The 18259-nt window shown below is 31.7% G+C and overlaps 1 protein-coding gene across 7 annotated transcripts; it reads left to right on the top strand.

The window, feature by feature from the left end:
* Positions 1–6935: 6935 nt before the first annotated feature.
* On the top strand, positions 6936–16776 carry LOC146939306 (uncharacterized). 7 transcript variants are annotated; one of them, XM_085753046.1, is made up of 19 exons: positions 6936–7094; positions 7245–7308; positions 7989–8011; positions 8116–8297; positions 8949–9062; positions 9171–9216; positions 9763–9839; positions 10038–10139; positions 10626–10680; positions 11388–11481; positions 13354–13546; positions 13973–14129; positions 14228–14265; positions 14774–14843; positions 14925–14993; positions 15086–15111; positions 15246–16107; positions 16224–16282; positions 16401–16776. In XM_085753046.1, the coding sequence occupies exons 2-19, from the start codon at positions 7267–7269 to the stop codon at positions 16610–16612; spliced, it is 2421 nt and encodes an 806-aa protein (XP_085609172.1). In that variant the 5' UTR covers positions 6936–7094; positions 7245–7266; the 3' UTR covers positions 16613–16776. The 7 variants fall into 7 exon arrangements, with proteins under 7 accessions (XP_085609172.1, XP_085609170.1, XP_085609171.1 ...); XM_085753044.1 differs by having other exon boundaries at positions 13970–14129; XM_085753045.1 differs by having other exon boundaries at positions 6936–7121.
* Positions 16777–18259: the final 1483 nt, after the last annotated feature.

Genomic DNA, 18259 nt, shown 5'->3' with positions numbered 1-18259 from the left:
TCAATGTATTAATAACTCAATTATTTTTATTGTAATGTGCATCTCTATGTCTAAATAACTTTAGATGTTGTATTGAAGCCACTGAAGTGCTTAATTGATTCACCGCTATGTATTTATTACCCTTCTATACATGCAACAGAGTATGTTCAACAAAAACTTGCTGCCGACATCAATTGTGATATAGCTTAGCAGGATATCATGGATCAAATAACAAGTCAGAAAGTGCATTTGGATAGATGATGATAATGGTTCTTTTAATTGATTGTGAATTTTCCACTTACTGAGATTGATTGGTGGAATTATTTTGATTGATATTGTAGCTCAAATGGGACACATGATTGACAAAAGATAAATAGGATAAGTTATGTCCTGAAATGATGTAACTGAGGGCATATGTATCATTATATGTTTTTTGATTCCATGCATGCAGCAACAACAACAAATCTCCAACAACAGAAAACTATAATTTTACTACATTTTTTTTTTTACAGAAAAATACCAAAAGAAACAATAAACAAATTCTTGTTTTTCTTAACAAAGAGAGTACAAGAATAAAAAACAGATACACTATCAAAATATATTTCAAAATAAAATAAATACAAACATAAATAAATCAAATTAACATTATCATTATCATTTGTATCTTATAAAAACACTTATGTTTCAGATCTATCTTTTTTTCTTCTTTCAGTTATTGTTGTTGTTACAATATACAAAGTGATCCAAAACAAAACACTATATCTTATATTAACTTTTGATTGTTGTTGTTACATCTATGACAATATTGTTTGTATAAGAATTTACACTTCAAATAGTGACATCTAACTCACCAAATGGAAGAATATACAACAAGAAATCTGGCTAAAAAGAAACCAATTTCTGAGATGGTGGTCACTGCGAAATTAGACACAATTTTTTTTATCATTTTAGATTTTTCATAATAATAGTAATAATAATTTATAAGATGACTAGATAAATATTTATCACTAACACATTAAAAGAACACGAGACAATGAGAATGATAATTATCGCGGATAAAGATAAATAAAAAATACGGAAGATGTATTTATCATTGACACATAAAAAATACGAAATAAATATTAGTAAGTTAATTCTAGGTTTTTATGTGTCAATTTTTGCCCAACTAACATACATGTTTTCACTTACTATTAAAGTTGGCAATTAAAATAGACATTTTATATATTAGCAAAGGGAAAAAAAAAGTTAGATGTTTGACCAATAATATGTATCATTATATGTTTTTTGATTTCACGCATGCAACAACAACAAATCTCTAACAAAAAATAGTAGTATTTTTATTTTTATTTTGCAAATTTGACATATAGTTATGTTTTTATTTTTTGTCAAGTATAGTCATGCTTTTCTTGTAAGGTCTGATTGCTATTTGACCAAATTTGTCAAGAATAAAAAAGTGTGTAGTTTATGCATGCACATGTATTTTGTACACTAAACAAGTTTATTGTGGACTCGTGGGAACTGGGAAGAAATAACAGGTATCATAATTTGCAACTGCATGGACTAAAGTAGTAGAATGATAACTTGCTTTCAATGGAAAACAGGTAGTGTGATCTTAGTATGTGTGGTATCAACAGATATCATAATTTCATCACTAATGTCTTTCCAAAATTTTGTGGTATCCACTAGCTTGACTAATTGTCTAATTCGAACCAATTGCTAGCTAGCTATATATGACAATTGGGGTTTGGTTTCTTTTACACTAATTTGGATGTCAGGTAACCATAAAATTGATTTATATCGTTAAGCTCTTTTATCAACAATATTTGAGGAAAACTTTCAAAGTGAAGAAAGCTGAATGTCACATTTATTTGAATGGATATGTCGATTTCTGAGACATTTGGATATTTCCTTTTTTTAGGTTTAGGTGACTATTAGATATTGTCAATGTTAAACTTCATTTTTTTTTTATTTTTGAATTTAATTCATATATATTGTAAGTGTAAATATCTTATACAATGTTGATCAATCCATTAGATAGGGGATGAGTAACTCATTAATTAAACTATGAGATTAAAGGAGTTAAGAAGTTTTTATTTTTTTATTACAGAAAAGGAGTTAAGAAGTTAAACAAGAGATAAAATACTTTTTTTTTTTGGTAGTGCAATAAGAGATAAAATACTAATGTAACAATCAACATACATATACATACATATATACATATATATATATATATATATATGTATATATATATACATATATACATATATATATATATATATATATATATATATATATATATATATATATATATACGAGGAGAGATATATTGACTCCAAGAATAAGTCTTTTTACTTACTCCAAATCTTAACCATTAAATTTCCTTTGATCCTATGGTTTAAAATTAATTACCATTATAATAACGTGAAACCTCTTTACCATATTTGAAATGCTCACGCACAAATTTGTGGCCATGAACGCCGTTATGAAAGATTTCTAGCCTTTTTTTTCCGATAGATGAAAGATTTGTAGCTATCTATTTTATGATCCAAGTTTGTATGCCAGGTACCAAAAAAATAATAAAGAAATTAGATCAAACATTGCCGAATTTTCCTTTATTGATTCCGATGAGAATTGAATGAAATTCATCCGACCTAAAGTGTGTTGTTGGTTTCCATTGGCAACCACCATGAAAGAGAGAAAATAGAGAAGATGCATAATAACAATTAAGGTTAAGGGAACAATGATGTCAATCTAAATCTGGTTCACGTTATTATAATGGTAATTAATTTTAAACCATCAGATTAAAAGAAAATTAATGGTTAAGATTGGGAGTAAGTACAAAGACTTACTCTTGGAGTCAATATATCCCTTCTCTCTCTCTCTCTCTCTCTCTATATATATATATATATATATATATATATATATATATATATATATATATATATATATATACAGGAAGATGTATACTATGAGAATGACTATCTTCTATGGAAATGGTGAGAATGATTATCAACCCTTAGATTAAAATTGATTGACTGAGATTAAAAAGCCTCATTTAACAACACATATGTCTCTCTATACTCTGTCATTTCTTTTAAACCTTTCTTCCTTGTTTCATTTCATCAGCTCACGCCGTTCCAACAATTAACATCAACTTTCCTCTTGAATCAATGAATCTCATTTGACATACAAATATTTTATTTTTACATTCAATGCCTATTTTATGTTAACATGTTGTTGTTGACTGTTCATCTTCAACTTGGGACCAAGATCATTTTTCACGCATCTGTTCCCACTTCTTCATCGCCGTCGGAATCCGACCGCCGTGGAAACGCGCCGTGACCAACTACCAGATTGTTCAGTCGTGATTTTTATTTTCTTTCCCAACGTTGTTTTGGAGTTGTTGTTAGTTTTTCTTGAGATTAAATAATAATTAAATTAAACTGAAATAATACCCATATTCTATGAGATTAATTCGTTTTAGTAATTGCTAGAAAGCGTGAAATTGGATCTGGGATTGTTTTTGTTATGGGGTTTCCGACCGCAAACGGTACATATAGGTGGCGATGACGTAATTCTGATCACAAACTGGCAGTGGATGGTGGTGACGGCGTGCTATGCGCCGGGGAGGGTTGCGGTTGCCGGAATAGATCACAAGGAGAAGAAACATCAGCTATTGAAAGAAGAAGAAGAGTTAACGCAGGGAGGGAGAGAAGTACGTGAGAAGGAATTGAATAAGAATTGATATAATGAGGAGAGGTCCATGTATTTTTAAATGTGATATTTTAACCTTAACCATCTATTTTTAATCTAATGGTTGGTAATCATTCTCACCATTCTCATATAAGATATTCATTCTCATAGTATACATGCTATATATATATATATATATATATATATATATATATATATATATATATATATGGGATAGGATCAAATGACACCAAGGTGTCAAATTAAATTTGACACCAAATCCTAACCATTAATCCACTTTAATCCGACGTCTCTCATCAAGTCATTAAATGCTCACATGCTTGAACAAATTATCCAAATTTTAATTTTAGAAAGAATTTATTCTTTCTTTTCTTGGTTAATTACTTACCGCTTTCATTGTATTTTGCATCAATAGGTAGATGATTGCCATTTGATTTCTCCCTACTATTATTTTTTGGAGATTCTATTTTTTACTAATCTTTGTTCGATGATCTTTATATCCTAATTGTATTGGCTACTCTTTCATTTGTTGGATGATATCATTCTTGAGTTCAAGCTGCTAATATACTTGCATCGGGTGTTCTAGCATTTGTGTTTTGCTTTCGATTAATAGATATGTTCTTTTTAATTTTTTGGTGCAATCGTTCAATAATTATCCGCTCTTTATAAACCAATTTTCTTTGGGTTAATCTAAGAAAAATAAAAATAAAAAAGGTTTTTAAAAAAAAAAACAAGGATGATAGTGAATAGTGTAAAGAAACCATAATAATACCATCAGAGAATTTTTGGTAAATAATTAATTCAAGAGAAAAAAGAAAAATTGTTTCTAAAATTAAAATTTGAATCATTTGATCAAACATGTGAGCATTTAATGAATTGATGATAGACGTCGGATTAAAGTTGAATTAATGGTTATGATTTGGTGTCAAATTTAATTTGACACCATGGTGTCATTTGATCCTATCCCTATATATATATATATATATATATATATATATATATATATATATATATATATATATATATATATTAACAAATCAAAATGGGATATATTGCTCAAATGAAAAATGATTCACCCCGCACAAAGTGTGCTAAAAGTGATGAATCACCCAATGTGTGTTACAAAAACATGGCACCTAACAAAGGTTGCCACCACAAGAAAAATAAATACAAATTACATGACACCCATACATAGGAGTGAGTGTCTCCACCAATCATGAAAACCAAACGCAATTGAAACATAATTCTAAGATAACCATAAAAAAGAATTCAGCTTCACTTTTTCCACGTAATACTCCCTCCGTTCCTTTTTAAGTTTCTTTTTAGGGTGAATTTTTCGTTCTCATTTAACTGTCTTTTGGCATTTTAAAGATATGATTTGTCAATTATACCCTTTGTCAATTACTTTTATCTTTTTCAATAAAACTAATTAATGCTATCTATTTGGAAAGTTCAAGTTTGTTTCTTGTTATCTTAAAATTTAAACAAAATTTTGTTTCAACCAATGGTTTCAAGATGAGTTAAAATTCTATAAATAAGATGAGTAGTAATTGTTAAAAATTTCAAGTGTGACTTTAGCATTGGTTGAAGCCATAGTTGAAACCTTAACTTTAATTAAAGGAGTTGGAAGAAAGTTAATTTTTTCTTAACTTTTGATTAATGTGAAGTTGGAATAATTTTTATATTGACTTAAAATAATTAAAAAGATGTGCATAATATTTAAAAAATGGTTTAAATGTGTAATTGGTCCCTACACTTTCAACAGATTTTGGCATTGGTCCCTGCACTTTTTTTTGTTTGGCATTGGTCCCCGCACTTTGTAAAAATATTGGCATTGGTCCCTGCACTTTTTTTTGTTTGTCATTGGTCCCTGCACTTTGGAAAAATATTGGTATTGGTCCCTGCACTTTGGAAAAATATTGGTATTGGTGCCACGTGGCATGAAATGATTGGGACCAATACCAATATTTTTACAAAGTGCAGTGACCAATACCAATATTTTTACAAAGTGCAGGGACCAATGCCAAACAAAAAAAAGTGCAGGGACCAATGCCAATATTTTTACAAAGTGCAGGGACCAATGCCAAACAAAAAAAAGTGCAGGGACCAATGCCAAAATCTGTTGAAAGTGCAGGGACCAATTACATATTCAAACCTTAAAAAATTGACAATTGTTTGTTATGAGAGAGAGTGTGAAAAAAAATTGTTGGAGAAAAAGATAATAATTGACAATTGTTTGTTAGTAGGGAGATAACATATTAAATTTATTGGAAAGATAAAGTGTGTGCAAAAAAAATAGGAATTTATTGGTGGATTAAAATGAGGGTATAATAAGAAGAAAATGTGCAAAAATACACATCGCTATTTTAATGTTAAATTTCTAAAAAAACACTTAAAAAAGAACGGAGGGAGTAACAATTAACATAATAACATTTTTTTTTTAAATCGTAATTATCATCAGATGACTAAAAGTGTTGATTTTTTTTTTTATCATAACCGCACTTTTAATATCCCACACAGAATTAAGTGTGATGTTTTAACCATGTAAAACTTTTTACCTTGACAGCCCATGAAAATTAAACTAGGTATTTTTACACATAAATAGTTCAATACATAACTTTTAACACATAATTTTAAATAAATTTTAAAAAAAAGAAGTAATTTTTTTGTAAGTATTCGTTATTTTTAAAAATATCTTAAAGATTAATAGATTATATAATTGGTACCAAACTATTTAGCTTTAAACTTTAAAGCTTTAAAAAAAATTCAAAAACTTTAAAAACTTATTTTCATTCCATAAAAATTACATATGAGTTATAGTCGGGCCATATTTTGATAAGTATGTACATATTATAAATTAATTTGTTTTTTTGACAAAATATTATAAATTTAATTTCGAATTTTGTGTTTTAAATACTCCATCCGTCTCACAATAATTGTCTCTTTACCAATTTTTCTTTTTCTCAAAATAATTGTCACTTTAGAATACGAATGCAGCATTTATTATTATTTTCCATTATTATACCCTTATTTATTGAATTTCATCCAACTTAACTACTCCACTAACTACAATTAATAAGGGTGTTTTAGTAAATGACACTACTTTTACTATCAAAATCAACACAATTAATCATATCCTTAATAACCGTGCATAAACCTTAAACGACTATTATTTAGAGATGGAGGGAGTATTTTGGAGCACCATGCAGTATATAACTAGGTAGAAGGTTTTGCCTCTTCCCGCGGTGCCACTTAAGCTGAAAATCTCAGTTTTCACAAAACCATAGTAACGGCTTTTTCTTCAGCTTATCGATTATTTCCACATTTCAACGTTCATCTTCATCTTCTTCTTCACTACACTTCGATACACAATCTTCACAAATCTCAATTCGCCATTTCTGGTTTCATCCTCTTTCATCATTTCCTCGGTAATCGCAAATTCTCTCTCTAACATCATGATTATTCTACTTGTTTGTCGAATCACGCTTTTTCCAATCGAATTTTCAAATGCGGTTATTTGAACGTTGTGATTTTGATTTGTCGTGAATTAGGTTTTAGATCGTATTGTGCACGATGTTGCAATGGATGGGAGGATCAAGACGGAAAGTTACTGCTGTGAGTTTTTTCGTTCCTTTTTTCAGAAATTTGAATTATCTTTGATGTTTAGTTTAACATAATTTTAATCCTAATTAGAAGTATTGCTTAATTAGAGCAAAAAAGTCATAATCTGAATATTATTTGAAGGATTAACACTTTAACAGTGTTCTATAGTACATTCTGATTTTTTTTTTGTCTCATTGAAATGATGACCTATGAAGTATGACAAAGATACCGAACACGACACTGACATGTCAATACTAGTAATAATTTGAAAATATGACATAATTGAGTGTAATTACATGTGTCGGTGATGTGTTAGTGTGCGACACTGACACATGTTGGACACTGAACGACTTCTATTAGAAGTGTCGGTACTAAAGAGATGATGACATATAATGCTTGGATCAATCTAGACGATAACATGCTGAGATTGTTGATTATGCAGTTATAGAAATCATGATGTTTTCAGAAGGAAAAAAACTAGACATTTTATTTCCTTTGGCACAATTCTGAATGTGATTTTAGTGGTTTGCTATTTGTAGAAGAGATATTTGGTTTGTTATGTTTTTTTTTCCTTCCCGAATTGCAACATGTTCGAACCGAGAAACTGACATGATGTTTGTTTTGCTTCTGATATCCTATCGTTCTATATATCTGGTGTATGGTATCAATTGTGCTGAGATGAGAAATTTCAGTCCAGGATGTCTACACAGAAGAGGTAAAAAACATAGACGTTAATTATACATATACGAGTGGAATCCGGTTCGTTGAGATTTGTTGGTTTACATGCCGGCTTTGTAATGTGATCCTTATTTATAACAGGCAGAAGCAATATTTTGAACAAAGGAAGCGACAACAACAAAATATTCATATGATGGGGTCAGATAACCATGGTGAAAGCTCTGGCGGTGGACAAGTCCACAAAGAACACCAGTCTCTGGACATTCTTAATTTGCTAAACTTATCACAATATGCAAAGGAAGGCAATTCTGTCGGCCAGAAGGGTAAGATTCTAACATTCTTTCTGCATAGTAGTTTTGTTGCTGCAGTTATAGTCTTGAAAAGTGAGATTTGCTTGTTAGTTTGAACATACTACTATTTTTGTGTGGCATCTATTGATCAGTTAAGTAGTTTCCCAACTCCCAATCTTGTCTTGTTTGGGCTATACATGAAGCGTGGACTGACACTTGCAAGTGGAGGGTTGTTTATAGTTGGCAGCTGCGTTAAATATCGGCCGAACCTATTCAGGATCGGCTCTGTTTACTTACAAAAAAGAGAAGGTTTCTTATCATGAGATTTTCGAGAAAATAAATCATGCCTACATTATATTATCCGCTCACTTTCTTTCTTATGATTTTCATGTTTTACTAAATAACTAGAATGGAATTAGGATTGATTTTCATATACTAAAATGGATGGCAATTTTGGGTAATGAGTCATTAGGCTGAGAAATTTCAGGTTCTGATAGACTTCCCGAAGGATAGCCATGTGATATGGTGGGGAAAAGGATTTATTTGGATCTAGGAATCCTTTTCAAATTATATTCCTTATGGTGTAGCTTTTTGTTTCTTTTGTTTTGGTGGCTTCATGTTTCCTTTCTGGTTTGTTTATGTTCAGTTTACTAAAATTTTCTATTTCCCCTATATTAATGAAAGGGAGGGAAGATGGAGATGTCTTTGCTGCAATGCCAGGAAGTGTCTTGAAAAATCAGCCAAGAATATCTACGAAAGTGGAGACTACTGTAAATACTTGCGGATATGAAGAAGAAAGTATGAGCTCTAGTACATTTGCTCAATTGTGTATACTGTCGAGTCTAAATGGTTCCATTTAAATGCAATTTGGAACTGAGACGTGTAGCATATGGTGAATGTATACAGAAGCAGGAGCACCTTTATACTGCCAGATTGAAACATCACCAAAGAAGTGAGTGGACACTTTTATATATTGTTGTTATTGAGCCTTCAAATTTATATCTTAAATCAGCTTAGTAGATAGAAGGGGCTCTTGATGAGTTTGAGAGTGATCGCATTGCTTTCTTGTAAGCATTATTTTACTTATTTCTTCTAACTTATTGCTCCCATTAGCAAGACATCCATGGCAAACAAACAGATAGAAGGTGTTTTCACTTTTCAATAAATCTAGAAACAGTCTCAATGATATGTGTATCCACTGGTTGCTTGAATGCTTTTGATGACTGCAATATGCCTTTTTCCTTCCTTTTATGGGTGTGCGTTGGAAATTTTAATTCTTCATTAGTTGCCTTGGTTTCTTTGACTTGGTAAATTTTAGTACCAGTGTCTGGACCAAACTAATCAAATTAATTTAAATATAAACCAAATGATAGAAAATTTAAAACCGATCCAAACCTTTAATTTGGGTTGGGTAATGCTACAGAAATTACTAGGTGATTTATCTAAATGGACTGGCTTGGTTATTTTAGGCTAACCCCCAACCACCACGTATTGACAGGGTTTTACCAAGCGCTCCTGATCACCAGAGTACTGCTTTTGATGGACCTCCCAGCCATTGGAGGACAACTGATCAATGTAAGCAGCATATTATAGATCTTTAACAAGTGTATGCTGGTACTGTGTTTCTTGCATCAGCAAATTTTAGATTATCTCGCAGTTTTTTTGTTGAGGCCATAATACTAGAAATTATTTAACATCTAACTCTTTTTTATCACCCTATCCTTAAGCCTCCAAACTTCTTCCTCTCACCTATTGATATTTCTCTCTTCATAGACTCAGAGTTATCTGTCATTGACCTGCTTTGTGATGATGGGCTTAATCCCACTGAGGAAAAGCCTCCAACTTGTGAAGATCATGTTTCTTTTTCCCTTGAAGGTAATAGGTCATGCTTTTTACTCACATTGTATCCCCTCACATTTCATATCACATTATTTGTAGGATCACTGTGCTTATTGTTATACACTCATAAACTGCATATATGGACTGTTCCCTTTTAAACTTGGAAGAAAGCAAAGTTGTTGACTAAATTTTGTCTGTTACAATGAAGTTTTGATAATGATGATTAAGTTTGTGATGTTCAAATTTAGCAATGAAACCAGAAGTCGTATAAGTTTCTTATTCAAAAACTCGATATGATATTATCTTAAAACATTATATGTCAGCCTTTGCAGCTTAAATTAAATGTCGGTTTCACAATTTATATTTTCAATATATATCTGCTCTTACAGGTATTATTGCTTAGATGATTGCATAATGTGCTTTAACATTCAGATAAAGCAGAACTTTATTTATATCAATGTTTATCCAATTGTCTGCTACTCTGACATTTTTTTCCATGAAACATCAACAAAATCCTTCCAGGCTTGGGTAAAGTTGGAACAGAGACACCAACCCATTCACCACAACAACGGGCTAGGTAACTAAATTGATAGTATTTAAGATAGATCACTCGTTCATTCTTTCCTTTTGTAAGATTATTCTGTGAACAATATATATTTGTAACTTTCCCAGTGGGTGATTAGGGAAATTTAGTGCAAAATGTAATAGTTTGCGTAAGGTCACAGTATCATTGAAGTATGTAATTCACACTGATGAAAAATTTGGCTGATAAATAATCATCCATGTAGCATTTGTCATATACTACTTGTGAATGACTTAGACTATCGTTCCTTTAGGGTGTGTTTGGATGGAGGGTTTAGGAGGGGAAGGGAGGGGAGGACTTAGTTTTCTTTTTTAAATTACGGATATTATAAAATGATTTTTAGAAAATTGATTAATAACATGATAAATGATCATATAATACTTCAAAAACACTTGATTTATTTTGAAAAAACATTTTACATTTTTCGTAATTTAAAAAATAAAAGTGAGCCCTCCCTTCCCTTTCCCTCCTAAACCCTCAATCCAAACACACCCTTAGTTTCATGAAAATAACCCTAATCATTCATTCAAAATCCACTTTTAAGTTGTTGTTCTTGAATATAAAATTGAAATTCTATTGAGTTGACAACCGAAATAAACAATACAACAGAAGCAGGTCTGTAGCATTAATGGCAAATGCACAGGCTGCTAGCCAAGACAAATGGAGTCTTTTTTAACATGTTTTTAATGGGTGGTTTGCAGAACTACATACAGACACTCTCCTTTTCTAAAGGATGGACGGAAGACAAAGTTACAGAACCTTAGCCACGTGCTGGATGACATTGAACTTGAAGTGGTAAAGCAAATTTCTTTTTTTATATCCTTATATTTTACTTTTGTTTAATAATTTTATTTGCATTTGCTGAAGCTATATGTTAGTATTTGTGCCTTACCTAAACTATTATAAATATTCCTTCTGTAGTTTTGTGCCTTCAGAATTTACAAATTTTCTTTATTAAAGTGCTCTCATAATTGTTATATCAGAATCATATGACATATATCCTCTTCCATGGTATAAAATTATACTATGCTATTGATGACTTCAGACTGTTAAGATACAGTAATGTATATCATTGCGCTTGAAAAGTTGCCAAGCTTTGATGCAGGTTGATCCAAAAGTTAGTCCACTGTCATCAATTATGAAACCATATATATACACAATATTGTGAAGCATGTAGGGAGAATCTGCTTTAGAAATATTAGATTTGTTTACATAGGCAGAGATGGATGGACTTTGTATGTTCAGATACACAAAGTAGGATAAGAGAGGGAAGGTAATTTTTTAAAATAAGATTTGCATAGTATGATATATATATATATATATATATATATATATATATATATATATTATTGATTTATTTCTTTTATTTGAAGTTCTTTTTTTGGTTACATTTTAAGTTAAATTAAATAATATCTGCATAAATGAAATATTTATCTTGCTTTCACTTTTCCTTCTCTAGCCCCCATAAATTGAAATATAATCATGTTTTGTAAGGCAAAGTATCTGTCTCTTTTAAGCAGGATGCTGACCTAGTAATTACTGGTAGTTTCTCACCTTTTCACATAACCCCATTCACTGTATACCACCTTGCTCCCTTAATTGAAGTTGAAAATCATCAACTTTTAACATTGACATTGGTAAATTTTCTCGATTGCCCAGTAAAATTATGATTTATTTTACATATGGCTAAATTGAAAAGTATTATTTCCTGCTCGTAAAGGCAAGAGTTACAACACACCAGGAAGTTGCCTAAAGTTAATGTTTTCAGCTTAAACCAAAGTTGAGAAGGTTTAAGTAAGAAAAAGAGTTAGGGAGGTTTTTCTTTTAAAAAAATGGGTGAGATCTGATCAGGCACGGATCTAGTGTGGGGGCAATGGGGTCAAGCGACCCCACTTGCCTCCACACGTGTATTGTATTTTTAACCTAAATTTAAATATATACCTAGTTTGACCTATCTTTATATAATATTATTGTCTTTACGTACTCTATTTATTACATATAAAATATTACAAAACTAAGAAGGATCCTAACGAGTGTTCTAAAAGCACTAGTTAATAAATCAGAATAAATAGTTTTTTATAAAAAGTTATTATAATTATTATATCAATACAAATAATGCTTATTTTTAAGATAAAATTTTCTTTTATGAAATCTTTAACCAATTATCTCATAGCATATCGTTAGCAAGACCATACAACTATTATTATAATATAAACTATTCTTATATTTGTTGAAAAACGTTGTAACTGACGCTACGTTGGTGGTGAAAAAATAATTAATTATGGTTATATTATTTATACTCTGCTAGAAATGGACAAATATTTTAAAAAAAATCAACATTTTAGGGCAATTATAAATATAACTTGTATAATTTTCTCACGCTTACGCGTTTATAAATTTTTTATGATATAACTTGACCCCACTTATTAAAATTTCTGGATCCGTCACTGGATCTGATTACATGGAACAAAGAGTAATTCCCTCAAGACACTCCCGTGCATGCTGAACTCTACTTCTCAAACCTTGTATCTCGTTCTTTTATTCTTCTCCACTTCAGTCCTCTGATTACATCACAGTTAGACCTATATTTCCTTAGTTGGTAGAATTGCAGCATTATATTCCACCTTTTTAATATTGAAATTGTGCAATGTGACTCACTACTTATAGGATACAATGATGCAAGATATCGGGGTTTCGCCTATCAGTTCAACTTTCCCATCTAACAAATCAAAGCAAAGCTCACCAATTATTGAAGGCCACAAACATTTTTATGACCACATGGACAAAAATGGCCCCTCCATTAGTGAAGGGTTCTTCCGCAAGTCCAAAGATAATGAAAACAATGAAGACACGTGGAATGGTAATCTAAAGCTTCCTATTTTCCATTATACTATGCTACATTTGTATCACGTAGCAATAACCTTTATGCAATTGCTGCTTCAAATATTTAATTTTAACTAACTTATTGGGAATACAGTAACTATTTTTTGTTCTACAACTTTTATCAAATACATATGAAATGTAATAATGTCTCTCTTCAAAAAGAAGGACAGAAGGAAAAGTAGCATTCCTGTATAACTTGTATCAGTTTAATTTCATGTATTAATGATTCGGTTAAAACCTGCACAAGTCGTCCATATGTCTAACTTTTAAGTATACTTAATTTGTTTAAAGACCATGGTTGCCCTAGTTTCATGGTACATATTCAGTCTTTCCAGTACATGAAATAGCAATTTTTATGGATATTTGAAAAATATTTTATCCCTCAGTGTTTTGTGTATAGCAGGGTTTATCTTCCCTGATGAGAAATTTGACAAAGGGATAGGATACGATACCTCATATGAGAATACTTTTCAAATGGATCGTAGATCTCCTGAATTATTGAAAAGAGGGGCCTTCAAAATGGAAAGTTTTGGTTTTGAAGACCTCCTTCCGGCGAAATGGTATTTATTGGCTGTATTTGAGCACACATCATACCTTCCCTTGTTTCTTACAATGATATTTTTTTCCTTAAAGATAGTTGTTGTGTATGATTCTGTAGGCCTTCATCAACAGCTAGGAAAGATATCAACATGGGCGGTACAGCTTGCTTCCATAGACCATCATTTTTTATTTAATTCACTGTTTTTAGAAGTATTCATAGAACACCAATGACACTAATAGCAACTTATTTAATTTCTACCCGCTCTAGTTAGTTCACTTCACAACCATAAGTTTTCACTCTTCTGTTTTGTCACGCACCTATTATTTAAAGAATTCCCTGATCGCCTTCATTAACATGTGAACCTTTTGTCATATTTTATTAAGAATAACGTTACCCACACAATTGTTGGTTATGCTCAGATGGTGCTATAATTTTTCGCATTTATGACCGTACACATGGTTATTTTCTACTTCAATATTTGTGGTTTTTAACTTCTCATTAAAATTTCATCTACTAGATTGATAGTCAATGTGATCCTAGAAATGATGCCATGTAAATGAACATGTAACATGTTTGTGAGCCCTTAATGTATTGGCATAAGTAATGATTTATATACCATTCTATGCTGCTGTTTACTGTTACACTCTTTTTCTTTATTTTCAGAGCCATTGGCTTCATTTTCTATGGACGAATTAGAGGATGATTTTAATTTCTGTGGTGCCAGTAGGACAAGGTATGAGCATTATTCTTAGATGCATGCTCTGTTTTGGGATGAGCATTAGCTTATGTTTTTGTGTGGCCGTAAATGTTTTAGATCATATGGGAACTTCAATGCAAAAAATTTAATTCCTGAAGATGTAAGAGACAGTTCGAGCTTGTTGAGGTAAAATTGGAATAATCCTGGGTTCGATGTGATTCATTTGTTTCTCTATACTGTTACTTGTGTCTGACTATTATTTATGTATGAAATATCAGCGAAGAGTCAAGCTCAGCCACTGCTGGTATCTCTCTCTCTCTCTCTCTCTCTCTCTCTCTCACACACACACACATGGATGGACATATATGATAAATAGTTCTATCATAAGGCATTGGTACCACTACCAATCTTAATTGGAATGTCTATATTTTATGTCAGGGAGGGGTGAGTACGTCGTGCATTCACCATCAATAGTGACAGGCGAGAACAGAAGAAAACATAAAAAGGTTTTTGCAAGCCCCAGGCATAAGTACAGTACTAACGAAGATAAGAACAGAAGTCAGTCAAATCCATCAAAGCGAAAACCTTCTCATTACTCAAACTCTATTCTCCAAGAAGAGATTGGTGCACAAAACAGCTGGCAGTTTGAGGAAATATATGCTTCTGTTGATAGAAATTCTGTTACCACTTCATTCTATCAAGATTTAGAGGCAAATTTTTCAGTCTTCGGCTGCAAGACTAGATCTGAAGATCCTTTTAGCGTCTTTACTACCTCTGGATACAAGGCTAGTCCTTCCTTTGGTGGATCTAAAAATTCTGCCAGTATGGCAGATTCACCTCCTCGCAGTTTTACCTCGGAAAAGTTTGCATTTGATTGTTCGACTCCACTCCCGAGTTTCCCGTCCTCGCCGACCGGCCCAAGTTTATCTCCAGATTTTCAGTTCAAAGAAGGGCCTCAAGACAATAGTGGTTTTCATTGTGAGACTTCATCTAATGATATGTCAGTACAGGGAAGTGCGACCAAAGGGGAGAAACAAGTGAAATTGAAGAAAGACAGACACAATTTTTTTGAGCAAGAAGATACTTTCATGGGAGATAACGAATTATCCTCGGAAAAGAAAATGGAAGTAGATGCTCCATCTTCCGATAATCTTGCACAAGAAAGTGAAGGCACAGCAGACACAAATCCTAAGACAGCAGAGTGTAACGAAACGTCTAACTCTCCTGTTCATGTGGAAGAGATATCCTCCTCTCTGAAGATACCTGACAAACATGAAGAAAGCCAGGAAGATAACAGAAAGTATGACTACTTTTAATTTCTATATTTTTATCTCTTGGCTTAGACGCTGGTGTCAATACTCAATCTCATCATACATATTACGAGATATATGATAAGGAAATTGAAAATTTCAACAGGAGCAATTGTGATGCTGAAACAGAAACTCCCCTTAAATGTAGTAAAATTACAAATGAAGGTATGCAATTCATTAGCTCGATCAATCTAATTTCTCCTATATTTTGCTCTTTGATTGTTTTGAAAATGCAAATCAGTTTTGGTTTCCTTATGCCTGCTATTCTTTTTTCTTTATACAGAAATGAAAATTAGTCTGCCTGAAGGAAGAAACAGGGTGAATGGGAAACATATTAACGATCAAATTTTCGTGTCGTCGGGTAAGGTGATGTTTGAAAGCTACATCTTTCATCTGCGTGTTCAGAAGGTATTGAATGGAGCTTGTACAACATCCAGAAGGAATAACACTTTCATCGGACCTGGTAGTAGCCATAGAATTTCTCATCATATTTAGAGAAAAGAAGGAACAATAAACATGTCCCACCCCGCGCCCGCAATGTACGCACCGATGTGTTTCAGTTTAGTACATTCTTGCAACTATGCGTATTGATTAAGGTAAATTTTGCATAAAAAAATGTAAATAAATAAGAGATTTATGGAAGGTGAGTTTAATTTTCATGCGAGTGTTACATTATCACAGATCACAGCCAATCAATAACTTTAAAATGGTTAATAATTAGTATAATTAGGGATATGGGTAGTACTTAAAGAATTTATTCAAAAAATATTCACTTGGAATTTAAGATGATATTAAGTAGTATATTTTTACAATTGTACTACCACGTCACTCTCAATGCAATTCCCCTTTATGCACATATTTCGATCTCTTAATTTTGATCAAGGTTTGATCATTGGATGTTTCCGCTTAAAATACATTACTTTACCAAAACAAATTGAAGACACTCACACCATTGTATGCCAACATGATACGAATGTTTGGTAGGTAACTTGATTCCTCCTAATGAATATCGCGATTTAAATTTGTCAGCAGAGTTTTACCCCTACAACTAATAGTTTTTTTTTTCTTTGTCAGCTGAGTTTTACCCCTACAACTAATAGTTTTTTTTTTCTTCTTCCAAATATATATGTCATCAAATTGACTTGATAATATTATTTTTTTTCCGTCCTTTGCTTATCATCACATTCCTTGTAGCACAATGCAACCAAAATAGATTTTTCAAAAAAATAAAATATGCAACCAAGCAAGCAGATAACTTTTGACTATGCAAATTGATAATATAAATATAATGTTGACTTTTTCATATGATGTAAACTCTAGCACATCAGCATGATGGTATATGGTGGGGGTGGGTACCGTTGTGGGGGGGTCTTTGGACTTTCTTTTAACAAAAAATTGAATTCATTAAATTTTGGAATTAATTTAATAATAAATCATATATGACATTTTTTTTAGATACTATATTTAAACTTAATAGTAAAATAAACCAAACAATTAAGCACAATGGGTTAATGAGCTCCACCAAGGACGAATTGTTGAGGAGCAATTAAGTTCGATTCTTGGATGATATAATTATTGGTCAAACTTCCTTCAAAAAAAAAAATAATTATTGGTCAAACTATACTTACCTCCATGCCAAAGTCTGGATTACCAGGGCTCCTTTCTCCTAAGAACCGGATGGTTAAAACCAAAAAACTTAATAGTAAAACAAACATTCTATAAATACCAATAACAACCATATAAGTACCACTTGGTTAGTAGTTGTATAGACGTTTCATGTGTTGGGACGTGGATTTGCGATTATTCTCGCCACTAAGATATTTGAAAGAAATATAAAGTATAAATTTAAAATCTTGATTATGATCACCCTTAACTAGGACTCCTTATGTTCTGGACACTCTTCGAATGAAAAGAAGAAGCAACATGTGTTATACATTTTTTCTTTTTCTTGAAAGAAGTGATATGTCTTGTATGGTTGATTAATTAGTTAAGTATACGAGTCTTCGTTGCATATTGGAATTATTGGCCGATGGATTAACGATATCATATAAAAAAGGATATCGTTAAAAGGAAATTTTTATTGCAAAGGTGTTTGACTGGTACATGAAATTTAAAAATGAAGGTTTGTCTTTAGTGGTCTTT

Source organism: Medicago sativa, chromosome 3, assembly GCF_051527215.1.
Source record: "Medicago sativa cultivar Bolivia chromosome 3, Bolivia_mono, whole genome shotgun sequence".
Classification (NCBI taxonomy): Eukaryota; Viridiplantae; Streptophyta; class Magnoliopsida; order Fabales; family Fabaceae; genus Medicago; species Medicago sativa.
The sequence above is the reverse complement of the archived record's forward strand: the minus strand, read 5'-3'. Positions and strand labels throughout refer to the sequence as shown.

Bases quoted from the DNA above. Each gene is read 5' to 3' on its own strand.
- LOC146939306 (XM_085753044.1), top strand. From the start codon at position 7,267: ATGTTGCAATGGATGGGAGGATCAAGACGGAAAGTTACTGCT. The intron at 8,012-8,115 runs GTAAAAAACATA...TATTTATAACAG, and splicing joins AGGATGTCTACACAGAAGAG to GCAGAAGCAATATTTTGAAC. The intron at 15,112-15,245 runs GTATCTCTCTCT...ATTTTATGTCAG, and splicing joins GTCAAGCTCAGCCACTGCTG to GGAGGGGTGAGTACGTCGTG.